The sequence below is a fragment of the Meles meles genome, chromosome 6 (genome assembly GCF_922984935.1).
Source record: "Meles meles chromosome 6, mMelMel3.1 paternal haplotype, whole genome shotgun sequence".
NCBI lineage: Eukaryota > Metazoa > Chordata > Mammalia > Carnivora > Mustelidae > Meles > Meles meles.
In genome coordinates, this window is record NC_060071.1 from 150,827,927 (window position 1) to 150,840,734 (window position 12,808).

The window sequence follows — 12,808 nt, forward strand, 5'->3', positions numbered from 1 at the left end:
CCGCCCTGGTGCCTGCCCTGGCCTCCTGCCCCGCGGGCCCCAGACCGACCCTGTGTGCGGCCGCTCGGCGGTTCTGTGCGGGCGGCTGTTCCTTCCCTTCTCCTGCCGCTGTCTCATTGCCCCCAGGTCCCTGCCCGGGACCGTGGGCCCTCGGCTGAAGGGACGCTCCTCAGTGCCACGTGTGTCCCGGGAGCTCGCCCCCCTCCCCTCCTGTGTCGGTCGCCTCCGCGTAGACTCAGGATTTCTGTGCTCTGAGCGTCCTGCCCGGGGCTGTGCCTGGCGTGCTCCCGGTCGGGAGGAGAGCGACGGTGTGAGGGTAGCCAAGGGCTCCCCCGGCGCCTGTGGCGGGCCTGGCGGTGTCCCCTGTCCAGGCTTCTGGAGAGTCCCTGTCCGCGCCGCGTGTGTGCCTGCGTCTGCTCAGCCGTGCGGCCCGCCTTCCTCGTTCCCCTGCAGTGACTTCCAATGTGGACCCAACCTGCGTTCTGGGACGGACCCCGGAGGCTGCGGCATCACGTCGGTTCCCGCACAGTCTCTGTGTCTGCTCTCGGCTGCAGCGGGCATGGGACTGGCGTCAGGTCCCCTCTCGGTGTTGGCTGGGTTCCCCGGGGATGCCACTTGGGTCAGGGGGCCGCTGTTTCTCCTCTTTTCTCTCTGTGCCCGTTTCGACTTTGTGGTTAAGTCCATGGGCCGATACTCCCTTCCTTTCTCCTTTTTTTAGATTGTTACTTTAGGGAGAGCAGAAGCAAGAGGAGGGCCAAGGGAGAAGCAGGCTCCCCCCCGAGCAGGCAGCCCGATGTGGGGCTTGATCCCAGGACCGGGAGGGCATGACCCGAGCGGAAGGCAGAGGCCCAGTGGACTGAGCCCCTCTGCGCCCTGGAGCCTGATTTCTTCTACGGGCACAGGGTTGCTGTTCTCCATCACGAACTTGGGTTTGCCCCGTTGCCCCCAAGCCGCAGGCTTCTGGCCCAGAGCTGCCGTGTGTCCCTTCCCACCCGGCTCCTGCTCACCGCGCCCCCCCCCCCCCCCCCCCGCGCCCTCGCAGCGGCACTCGCTCTCCCTTGCCTCCCGATCCGAGGCTGAGCGGCGGCGGCCCATTTCCAGGAGCAGCTTTGCTCTGTCTGGCGTTTCTCCGTCGCACGTGTTTCCGCGTGTGCTGGCGTCCGCTGGGCTCACTGTCTCGTCGCGTTGCTTTTCTCATCGACGGCGGGTAATGTCCTGCAGCCAAGCCCGCTGCCCCGGAGCCTGCGGTTCTGTGGGTGCTGGGGGTGCTCGCCGGGCTGCGGCGGCCGCCGGGACGGGAGGGGGGCGTGGGGGGCGGGGTGCACCTTCCAGGACAGCCAGCCCAGGCCCCGGCGGCCTCGGGAGAGCCACGCGCGTTTCTTAGAATGAAAGTTTTATGACTTTGTATGGAAATGGCTTTTTGAGCAACGATTTCCAAGTGTGCAGGCGGGTGTACGGGCAGGTGCGTCCTGCCCCCCCAGTACCCGTGGGACTTCCGGCGAGGGTGGGGCTGGGCCAGGTCCTCCGGCGGGGGCTGTGCTCGGTGGGGCCCTTGGCGTGACCAGGCCATAAGCGGCTTCCAGCGGCCACCAGCCTCCTCCCGTCTTCTGCAGAGCTGCGAGGGGGAGGGCCTGCGGGCATCCCATGTGGGCAGCGGGGGACAGGGGGCCGGCGTTCCCGGTGCAGGCTGGTAGGGACCTCGGCCCGGCCCTTGCCTGGAGCTGACTCTGCCCTAGCTGCCGTGGAGCACCTGCAGCATCAAGGCGGGAGGCGGGCAGCGGGCGGCCTCGTGGCTGCCCTGGGCTTTCCGCGGGAGCCTGCCAGCCTCCCCGTGACAGAGCCCAGGCCGCCTGCTGTGGAGCTGGAGGGACGCTCATTGTGACATGCTGTTCTGGGGGACCTGGCAGGTGGCGGCAGGATCTCTGGACCTCGTTCCTCCGGCACCTGACATTGTCCCCGTCCCACTGAGCTTGGCCTCTGCCCAGGAAGCCCTGGTCTCCCCGTTCACTGCCTGGGGCCAGGGCAAGAGGTGCGGGGGCCCAGCAGCCCCCCTCACGCTGCCATGGGCTCCAGGCCTGCTGGTTTCTGTGCTCGCTTGTCTGCCGTGGCCAATGGGACCGGGGCCCACCTTTCAGCCGGCGGCAGCCCATGGGAAGCTGTCCCCAGGGGAAGCTACGGTCTGGTTCCCACAGCATCTTATCAGGAGGGACGGAGGTCCTGGGGGCCGCTGGCGTGGGTCCCTGGGATTGAGGGGGCGGCTGCAGGCCTCTGCTGGGGGCGGCCCCTCCCCCTGTCTTGGACCCGTACCCTGCACCACCAGCAGGTCTCTGGTTCCCTCGGTTCCCCACGGAGATGCTGGGGCACGAGCTCCTCCGTTCCGTCCTGTGTCACGGCCCCTAGAACTGAGGGCGTGGGGGTGGGGGGCTCAGGGCCCTGCTGGTCTCCAGGGCCCCGTGCTGTGGGGTGACGCTCTCTACTCCTGTTGCAGACTACGTCTATTTCGAGAACTCCTCCAGCAACCCGTACCTGATCCGCAGGATCGAGGAGCTCAACAAGGTAGCGTGTGCGCGTGTGGCCTGCGAGGCTGGGGCTCGAGGGCCACCGGGGGTCTCAGGGCTGGCCCCAGACCGTTTGTCCGTTTGTCCCCAGGGTCACTTGCCTAGACCCAGGTCCTTCTCCTTGGAGAGCAGGGCAGGGACGTCTGGCACACGTCTGGGGTGGACACCCTGTGGGGTCCCCCTGGCTGGGGGTCCCCTGTCCACCTGCTGCCTCTTTCCCACTCACTGAGGCACCCACTTTCCCCTCGTTCCAGGCCTGCAGACCGCCGGCCACCCTCCCTGCTCTCCTGCTGGCCTCCAGATGGGAGGCGTTCTGGGCAGCAGGGGAGAGGCGGGTGCGGCCCTGCGTCAGTGGACTCCCTGACACTGCGGCTCCTCCTTTCCCTGAGGTGCTGGCGCTGCCGGGGGAGGGGCCCTGCCGGGGAGAGACCTGTTGTCCCCCGTTGTGCTCCGTCATGGACCGCAGGCTGTGCGGCACTGTGGCCAGGGGTTCTTGGATCGGGCAGGGTGGGGCGGGATGGTCAGGGCGCTGGTCCCCCGAAGACCAGACTGGGTCGCAGCCGAGCCCTGACCTGCTGTCCACGCTCACCGAGAGCCTCCTGCTGCACGTGCCACGTGGGGGGCGGGGAGCCTGTGCCCTCGAGGCTGGTCAGAGCAGCCTGGCAGCGCCTGGAAGGCCCGGGGCTAGGGCTGGGGGTGGCGGGGCCGAGGGAGGCAGCCAGGACACGATGGGCCCCGCTGGGACACGCACCCTCCAGCCACCTTGTTGGGAAGCTTTTGGCCACCTGCCAGGGATGGCTGGAGAAGGGGTGGACGGCCTCACAGCCGGACAGGAGCCCGTGGTCACCCGCCCGCCCGTTGGCACGTGCTGACTCGGGGACTCCTCCCGTGGCGGTGGAGAGCATGGTGGCGGCTGCTCAGGGCCAGCCCTGGAGTCGCCGTGGACGTGGTCTCAGGTGGCCGGAGGTGGCCTCCCTGACCGGGCCAGCCTGGCCTCTGCCCCTCGCTGTGGCTCTGATGCCTAGAGGGCAGGTCGCACCACTTGTGGGGCCAGTGGGGGACAGTGAGGCACAGATAGCCGGAGCCCAGCCCAGCAGTGGCCGCAGCCGACGCCGTGTCGGCGTCTGCGTGCCTGTAGCCCCGTTACAGGTCAGGTCGGGGCAGGCAGCTGGGGGACCCTGACAGCCGGTGCTCCAGGCGGGAGGCCTCGGGGGACCCTCCCTGCACCAGAGAGGGTGGAGAGAGAGGGGGCGGCCGAGCCGGGTGGGAGGTGCTGGTCTGCGGGCGCAGGGTGGGCTGGTGCATCCTCGCCCCTGGCCCCACCAGCCTCCCCTGCTGCTGGGTGGGACGTGGGGCTCAGTCCTGGCTGGAGAAGTGAACTCGGACCCACCTCGCAGGCCGGTTCGGGCAGGGCCACCAGGAGGTCTGTTTGCAGGCCCTCCTGGTGGGGCCGCCCCGCCCACGGGACCCTCAGGCACAGGAAGAAGGGCTCAGAGGCGCTGGGTGTTCAAAGGTTACCTTGAACGTGGAAAGCCACGTCCGCATGCACGGAGGGAAGCAGCCGGTGGGACCAGCTGTAGAAGGAAGGAGGGTGGGGCAGGAGCGCTGGTGCAGAGAAAGGGCCTGGGATGGGGTGGGCGGCAGTCCCGGGTGCAAGGGAGGACGCGGAGCTGTTGGCGAGAATAAAACCAGAACCTGGCGTGAGCTGAGGAGCTGAGGGTTTCCCCGGAGACCCAGAGTCCAGCGTGCGGTCAGTAGGGAGTGCGGGAGGTGGGGGTTGGGCTGCGCGGCAGGTGGGGCGAGGCAGACCTGGCTCCCGAGGGGGTGTTGGCGGGCCGGGGCAGGGCACCGTGGTCTGCCCCTTTTCCGTGAACGGGGAGTCTCTGCAGACCCGCTGCAGTGGTCCTGTCGCGCTGGGTCTCCTTCCGTGCGGTGCCCTGCGGAGCTGGCTTGCGTCAGCGCAGTGACCCTGGGCTGTGGCCTTCAGGGTAGTTGTTGCTGTTTCTCCTCAGAGCTGGGTGGGTCTGCACAGCGCTGCAGGGAGTTGCTGTTTTGGAAGAAGAGGAGCAGGGGCCTGGGGAGGGACCCGGGGTGGCGGCCAGGCCAGAGGAGCCCATAAGGCAGCAGAGGCTGGAAGGGAATCCCGGAGTTTTAGGAGATCGGCGTCTGGTTTGGTGCACGGGATGTGGGAATCTCAGAAAAGTACGACAGAGCCCTGAAGGTAGACCATTTGGGGCTGTGGCCCCCACCGGGAGGGTCTGGGGACCCGCCCAGAGAGCCTGCCCCCGGCCCTGCACGCTGTCTTCATGTCGGAAGACAGTTGCCAGCCTCCTGCCTGGGTGTGTGCAGACCACAGCTTGGGTGGGGCCCCCCGGAGTCCTGAGCGCCAGCAAGGGGAGCTCATGGAAGAGGGAGTCCTGGGTGCCCTGGATCTCCAGGGACCGGCCTGAGCCAGGCCTCGCCCAGGCTGTGCAGGGCAGCGCCCGTTCCCAGGGCTGGGGTACAGGGACCCCAGCAGGCCCCAGAGTGGGGGCCGTGGGCTGTGCCCTGCAGACACAGGGCGGCCATCCCACCCCACCCGGGATGAGGCTTCGGTGGCCGTGGGTCCGACCTCGCCTTCCATGCCTATGTGGCCCTGACGACCATCCTGGGCATCCCCGGCCCGGTGGATGCGGCTAGTCTGGACCCTGGCGGGCGGTTTCTGGAGCTGTTCCTGGGAGATCTGTGGTGATCTGGGGCCCTTCATGGGGCAGCGTCAGGAAGCCTGCGTGTGCAGAGCGTCCCCAGGTCTGTAGCTGTCATGGCAGGTGGTGCCTTTAACGGTTTAGTGCCTGTGGGCTGCCGACTTGGGTGTCCCCCAGCATTCTTGCTGCCCCCCTTTCTGATACTCGGTGGGAGAGTCTCCATTCTCCCGCTAGGGGGCGGTTGCTGTCGGGGCCGGCCCTGCGCGTGCGTGTGGGGCCAGGAGCGGGTCCTGCCTCCGTGCGCCGGCGGGAAGTCCCCAGACGTCTCTCTTGGTTTTTTTGTAAGATTTATTTATTTACTTATTTGACAGACAGAGATCACGAGTAGTCAGAGAGAGAGGAGGAAGCAGGCTCCCTGCTGAGCAGAGAGCCCGATGCGGGGCTCGATCCCAGGACCCTGAAATCATGACCTGAGCCAAAGGCAGAGGCTCAACCCACTGAGTCACCCAGGCGCCCCAGTCCCCAGACTTCTTGAAGGATTGTTGGCGTCACGGGGTTAAATAAGTAAAACTTTTGAGTCGTAAAGACGATTTTGTGTCATGATAGAGATGCAGGCACTGAGTTGTACGGAGTCGTGGTGTAGAAGCTTCATGTCCCTGTGAGTTGAGAAAAGGTCCCCCCTTCCCATGAGACTGTCCCTCAGCGTCCTGTGTCTGGGGAGCTCTGTGCAGATCCGTAAAGGCCTCTCCGAGCGCTGGGACCGCAGCCTCTCCCCAGGGCTGGGGCGTCGACTGCTGGCTCCCAGTGTCTCGCGGGCTGCCTCTGGGTATATTTTCAAGATGGACGTGTTTGGGAGAGGGCGAGCGCAAGCAGGGAGAAGCGGGGAGAGGATCTCCAGCAGACACACCCGCTGAGCACAGAGCCCAGTGTGGGGCTCGACCCCACCACCCTGCGATCAGGACCTGAACTGAACTCTAGAGTCCGACGCTGACCAGACTGAGCCCTCCACATGGCCCTGGCTGTTTCCGTTTCGACACCGGGGTCTGCTCGGGGTGTGCTGGCCTTGGTCGGGCCCAGAGGGGTGCCAGAAGGCAGGCGCTCCAGGGGCCGGAGGCACGGCAGGCTTTGGCCAACCTTGGGGCATGGTCGTTCTTTCTGGTGACCAGATGTCCCACGTTCTGGCCTTGAGCAAGCAAGAGCCATGGGAGGGACACAAAGGCCAGCAGGAGTGAATCTGGGCCGGCGGGCTAGGGTCAGCTGTGTCTGCAGATGGCAGCAGGGGCGGAGGGAAGGTAGACCTAGGGTGGGTAGGAGCCCATCGTGCATCCCCTCCCTGGGTCACAGGTCCCAGCCCAGGTCCCTTCTGGGGGCCGCCCCTGCTGCGAGCAGTCCGTGGGGGGCGTGTGTTCTCAGAGCCTGCCTTGCTGTTGCAGACGGCCAACGGAAACGTCGAGGCCAAGGTGGTGTGTTTCTACCGCAGACGAGACATCTCCAGCACCCTCATCGCCCTGGCAGACAAGCACGCCAGTGAGTCTCGGCCTTCCCACGGGGCTGGCCCGGGGCGCAGCTGGGTCTGCAGCTCCCACCTGCCCTGCGCCCCCCACCCCCAGGGTCGGCTCTTGGGGTCCTGGAGGCCTCTCCGCGCCACCGCCTGGGCCCTCTGCTGCTGGACCGCCGGCCCGGTGCGCTTCCCTGGGGCTTCTTGCTCCCAGGATTAACTTGGGGAGCTGCTGCTGGGGTGTTGGGGGGCTCCAGCAGCTTAGCGTGAGCGCCCCTCCCAGCCAGGGGCCTGCGTCCTCGCTTGCACACAGAAAGCCTCAGTCTGGGGATGGGGCCGCACCTGCTTCCATGCCCCACGGTCCCATGCGGCCCCTCCAGCAGGCAGTGATGGGGGGATTCCCAGTGTCCCCATCCCTGGGGTGGGAGGTGCCTCAGCCTGGGCTGGGGTTCTGGCCTCTGTCGGGGGGGGACAGCTCCAAGCGGATGTGGAGTCCGCCTGTCACTGGTCCCCCAGAGCTTGCCTAAGAGGCCGTCCCACCTGGGCACAGGTACTGTTCTCGTGAGCTCATCCGGTGTGTCTGGGCGGGTGTGGGCCCCAGCTGTCCCTCTGGGTTGGGGATCCAGACACGGGAAAGCCAGGATGGCCCGGCTGGGGGGTCCCTGCCTGTCCCCGTCATGGTGGTTCCCCTGCCTGTCCCCGTCATGGTGGTGGGAGAGGCTGCACACCCAGGCCACCCCGGCCTCCCTCTGTGTCCTAGAGGGGCTGGAGGCGGTGGGTCCGGGGATGAGGGACGGAAGCCCTGAGGTACGGTTAGGGGCCCCCGGCAGATCAGCACAGCTCAGCAGGGCCCCAGGACAGGCCCCTGCACTGTGCAGGGGTGCACAGCCGAGCTGGTGCTTGGCCGGCCTTGCCTGGCTTCCCAGGGGAGTGGCCTCCCGGGTGACAGCGCTGGGGCCATGTCTGTTCTCGTGGGACAGCTGTGGGCCTGGGCCTTGGTGTGCTTTGTGCCCCCCCGGTTTCCTGGCCACTGTGCGCTCATGATGCCGGTAGCCTGTGTCTAGTCGTAGATGAAGCAGAAACGGTGGGACCGGGGGTCACTGTCGACTTGGGCTGTTGATGCCTGAGCATCTCCTCACCTGTGTCCGCTGCCTGGCCCAGGGTGACACGGTCTCCAGCCCCGGCACACGTGGCCCACGGTGGCCCCAGGGCCGGGCTCTCCCGCTGTGGGGCATCATGGAGGTCAGCTCCAGGAGGGCGCTGGACTGGCGTTATGTGATGGGAGCTGGTGGGGGGCAGGCAGTGGCCCTGAGGGCCCCCCCAGAGCACTGTAGCGGGTGCACGATGGGGTCCTTCCCCGGGGAGGACCCTCCCTCTGCGTCCTGGGAGCCCCCACGCTCTGTGCTGGTTGCCGAGTGTCCTAGTGGTTTTCCCAGCAGCCGCGTTCCGTGGGGCCGGTTCTGCTGCTGCAGCCCAGGAGAGACCCGCCCGCCGTCATGCCCGTGCTGCGGCCCAGCGGCAGGGGCAGGCGTGCGGTCACTTTGCGGGCACTTCTTCCAGCAGGAGGGAGAGACCCGGGGAGCCCACTGCTCAGTCAGAGGCCTCTGGCCCATCCCGTCTGGCAGCTGACAGGGTTTCTTCAGAGACAGGAGCCCCAGCCTGGGCTAGATACCGCCGGGCCACGTGGTGACCCGCAGCAGTGACGCCTCCGTGGGATGTCCCAGCTGCTGTCCACTCAGTCCTGACCCCTTGGAGGGAACCGGGACGGTCTCCTCAGGTCACGGCACACGTGGCCACAGCCCCTTGCCCCGAGCCTTGCACGCCCATGCAGAGCTGTCCGGAGAGCTGGACCCTCTGTGCTGGGAGAACAGGGGCACAGCTGACCGCCCTGGATGCCCGAAGCTAGCTGCTAGGTGGGGCGGGGGGGCGGAGCCCCTGACGTGGGGTCCAGGACCAGGACACGGTGGTCCGGGACACACGGGCTGCCTCCCCAGCCGTGACTCCCTGGGCTCCTGGAGGCCAAGCCCGAAGGCAGGCTTGGAGTGCTGAGGTGGGGAGCACGGGCTGTGGGAAGCTCTCCTGGTGTCCTGGGGGTGCACATAGGACCCAAGCCCTTCCCACTCCTGGGGCCCCTCCTCACCCCTGCTGAGGGCAGCTCTGATGGGCCACGGTGGGCTTGTGTCAGGGTGGGGAGGGGCCCAGGATAACTGACCGGGCCCTGTCCCTAGCCACGCTGCCCGGGCCCGTCGTGCTGTCCCAGGACAGGCGTGAGCAGGTGGGCTGGCTGGGGGGTGTCTGGACACGGGACGTCCGCAGGCTGGGGGTGCAGGGAGCGGGCAGGGCGGAGCAAGGCCAGCAGTGTGGACGCTCGGGCTCTGGGGGCCCGTGCCCCGGGAGCAAACACAAGACCGCCTTTCCCTGGCAGCCCTGGCCTGTGTCTGCACCAGGGCGCCTGGGGACTTCCCTCAGTCACCACAGGGGGGCAGCAGAGGGCCACGTGGCGGCCGAGAGACCCGATAGAGACCCAGGGCTGCCCAGGTGCTGCCCAGGGGCAGGAGCCCCATGCGGTGGCTGATCTCTGCATGCCCCTGCCCTTGCATGGCCCTCCACGCCCCGCACACCGCCCCAGACCTCCACCGTGCCTCCAAGGGCACCGCACCCCCAGGGCCACGTGCCGGGCTTCCCTGTACCCTGACGCGTGCACACACACGTACACAGATGCACGCACGCACGCACACCTGAATCCTGGGCGCTCCCTGCGGGCGGCGTTGGTCCAGGCCTGCAGGTGTGGCTGAGGCCCCTTGGGTCGGCACGCGCGGGACGGTGGACGCACCGCTGACCTGACCCGGGCCGTCCCTTGCGTGTTGTCCCCTCTGAGGCTCGGCCCCGCGTCCACTCCTCCCTCCCTGCTCCCTCTCCCCACAGCCTGCGGGCGGGCGGGCAGGGCTCCCTGGCTGACCCCCCGTCCGGGCGCTGTCTGTCTGTCCGTTTAGCCCTGTCAGTCTGCTACAAGACCGGATCGGGGGCCGACAACGGCGAGGAAGGTAAGAGCCGTGCGCCACAGCCGAGCCGCCCAGGCTGGGGGAGGGGCACGCGGGCAGGGCGCGGTGGCTCACGGGACCCCCGCCCGGCAGGAGAGCTGGAGGAGGAGATGGAGAACCCCGAGATGGTGGACCTGCCCGAGAAGCTGAAGCACCAGCTGCGGCACCGGGAGCTGTTCCTGTCCCGGCAGCTGGAGTCGCTGCCCGCCACTCACATCAGGTAGCCGGCGGCCCGGAGGGTGCCGGGGGGCCGCCCTGCTCCGCTGACGCGCGGCCTCCTCTTGCAGAGGGAAGTGCAGCGTCACCCTGCTCAACGAGACCGAGTCCCTCAAGTCCTACCTGGAGCGGGAGGTGAGGCCGGCCGCAGGGTCCCCGGGGTGGCGTCTGCCGCCCTGGAAGACGGGCAGGGGCACAGCCCGGAGAGGTCGTCACGAGGACCCTGACCTTTGTGAGCCACAGCCGTGTTGGCCGGGCAACGGGAAGGGCTTCTGTTTCTGTGAAACCAGAGACGTCAGCCTTGGCAGGGGCTTGGGGCCACAGCGCGTTCCCGTCCCCCAGAGAAGAGTGGGGACCTCATGTATTTGTGGGTTGCTACCTACCGAGCCCCCTCCGCCCCGGGTTTGGCTGCCGAAAATGTCTCCAGACACGCATGTGTCCGTGGGGGCGGACGGTGTGGAGGGCGGTGGCCTGTGGTGGCGCACGTGTTCCCCGCCTCGGCCGTTCCTGTGTGCACCGCGGGCGGCGGGAGGCGGGAGCCTGCGGAGCTGCCCGGAGGGGACAGGCCCCCAGACGGTCCTGCAGAGCAGGCGGGCAGATGCTCGGAGAAGGCGCCGGACACTGGGGGGCAGGGTGCAGGGTGGCGGGGGCACCCGTGCGGGGGCTGAGCCAGGCAGCCTCCGTGCGTCCCAGAGGCGAGGCCCGGCTGTTCTTGCCAGCGTCCGCTCACTGGCTTAGGAAGCACCTCGCTCTTGCGAGTGAGCAAACAGGCCGCCGGCCGTGCTGAAGGTGCTGTAGTCGTGTCCGGTCCGGCCTCCGGGGCATCGGGCAGCGAGGCTCGTGGCGGCCTCCGGGGTGAGCCAGAGGCCCAGACCCCTAAGCCCACACGGGCGCCGGCCAGCTCGACGTGGTTTCTGAGAAACTCGGCCGAATGTCCGACGCAGGCCGCGGGGGTCAGAAGGGCGGGCCGCCTGGGCGTCGGGTCCAGAATGTTCCATGGCGCTCGGGCGTCTCCTTCAGTGGCTGCGCACGAGCAGCACACGCATCGGCGTCGCTCCCCGAATGTTCTGCAGGGCTTCGGCCCGGCGACGGCCGGCAGCGCGGGCTCCCCGTGTGCGGCGCGGGCTCCAGCCCGGGCCTCGGGCGGCCTGCTGACGCCACGTCGTGTGCTGTCTTTCAGGATTTCTTCTTCTATTCTCTAGTCTACGACCCCCAGCAGAAGACCCTGCTGGCCGATAAGGGAGAAATCCGCGTGGGAAACCGGTACCAGGCGGACATCACTGACCTGCTGAAGGAAGGTGGGCGCAGGGGGGCGGCCGGAGGCTCTCTTGAGCTTTGTCTCCAAAAAAACCTTTTTGGATGAATTTGCGCGTGGCGCCGGCTCCTGCCCGTGGCCTGTGTGGGGGGAGGCTGTGTGCGTCTGTCCGGTGGGCGTCGCGGGCCGTGGGCAGCTGGGTGTGAGGAGTGTGGGCTGCGCCTGGGCGGCCGCATCCCTCCCCCCGCGAGCCGGTGCAGGGGTGCCAGGCCTGAGCGTCTGCAGCCGCGTGTTGCCTGGGGCCCTTGGCCCGCTGGTGTCCCCAGCCCCTGCCCTCCCCCAGGCTCCCGTCCCTGCTTCTCTCTCTGCCGAGAGAGTCGTGAGCTGTGACGTAGGACCCGCGGGTGAGCCTGCGGCCAGTCGCCGTGAGCGTCTTTCTGGGGCTCCACCATGAGCTCCTCCCTGCAGCCGGCCCTGCCTCCGTCCTGCGTCCTCTGCTGCGCTCAGTGCTCCAGGGTGGCGTCCCCACTCCCAGCCCGGCTGGGTCTGTGGGCCCGGGGCTCCGTTGGGCCAGCTGGACAAGGGCCCGGGGTCTGCTTTTCCCAGAGGACACGCACCCTTCCCGGGACCTGCGGCGCTCCTCGTGCGTGCGGCGCCCCCTTCTCCGAGGCTGGTCTGGTGTTGACGCTGTTTCGTTTCACGTGCGTGTGCCCGCCTGCCCACTCTCCGTGCACACGCCCGACGCCGAGTACGCGTGTGTGCTCGCCTGCCAGCTTCCCTCCGTGTCGGCTGCTTGTTCTTTGTTCGGGGCGGTTGGTCGTGAGGAGGCGTGGGGGAGGATCCACAGCAGGACACCAGAAAGCACACAGGGTCCCTTTGTCCTGCCCTGCGTCCCCCCTTCTGGCTCCGGGCCGCGTCTGGGGGCTTCCCTGAGCACACGCCCCACCACGAGCTGCGCCGTCCTGATGGCGGCCGGTCTGACCGAAGGACCGAGTGGCTTGTGTCTGAGGCCCGCAGTTTCCCGGGCAGGGAGCCGGGTGCCAGGCCACGAGGGCAGCCTCGGGTGCAGGGCCCGGGCCTGGGCTGAGCGAGCTCCTGGGTGCTGTAGCGAGGGGGTCTCGCCCCTGGAGCCCAGGACCCTCCCAGGGAACGAGATCGCACCCCGCCTGCAGCGCGTTTGAATCCAAAGTGGGAGCGGAGTGGTGGCCGCAGGGGCTTAGCGTGGGCTGGCCCCTAGGCTCGGTGGTGGGAGGCGTTGGACCCCAGGCGAGGGTCTCCACACACAGTCGCCCCAGGAAGGACACCACCCACGACCCCGGGAACATCCCACCCGGACTCAGCCTGTGCCTCCGTCCGGGGCAACCAGGAGGGATGTCCGGATTCTCTGTCCCGCACCCCTGCGGTGGGGGGCCCTGACCCCGGCTGGGCCCACGAGGCCTGACCTTCCCTGTGGCGAGGGAGGACGTGTTTTTCTGGCGACTGTGAGCCCGGCCCAAGCCGCCTGCTCACGCAGACTCCACGGTGGGTGGGCTGGGCCCTTACGCAGGGGGGACACG

General features: G+C 68.2%; 1 protein-coding gene across 4 annotated transcripts in view; it reads left to right on the forward strand.

Annotated features, from left to right (window-relative positions):
• The window catches only part of MTA1 (metastasis associated 1), a 30,292-nt gene that overhangs the window by 8,431 nt on the left and 9,053 nt on the right, over positions 1 to 12,808 (forward strand). For all 4 annotated transcript variants that reach the window (XM_046007695.1, XM_046007696.1, XM_046007697.1 and 1 more), the window contains exons 2-7: positions 2,489 to 2,556; positions 6,676 to 6,769; positions 9,734 to 9,784; positions 9,875 to 10,001; positions 10,069 to 10,132; positions 11,178 to 11,295. In XM_046007695.1, coding sequence (XP_045863651.1) covers positions 2,489 to 2,556; positions 6,676 to 6,769; positions 9,734 to 9,784; positions 9,875 to 10,001; positions 10,069 to 10,132; positions 11,178 to 11,295 — 522 coding nt within the window. The remainder of the gene's footprint in view (positions 1 to 2,488; positions 2,557 to 6,675; positions 6,770 to 9,733; positions 9,785 to 9,874; positions 10,002 to 10,068; positions 10,133 to 11,177; positions 11,296 to 12,808) is intronic.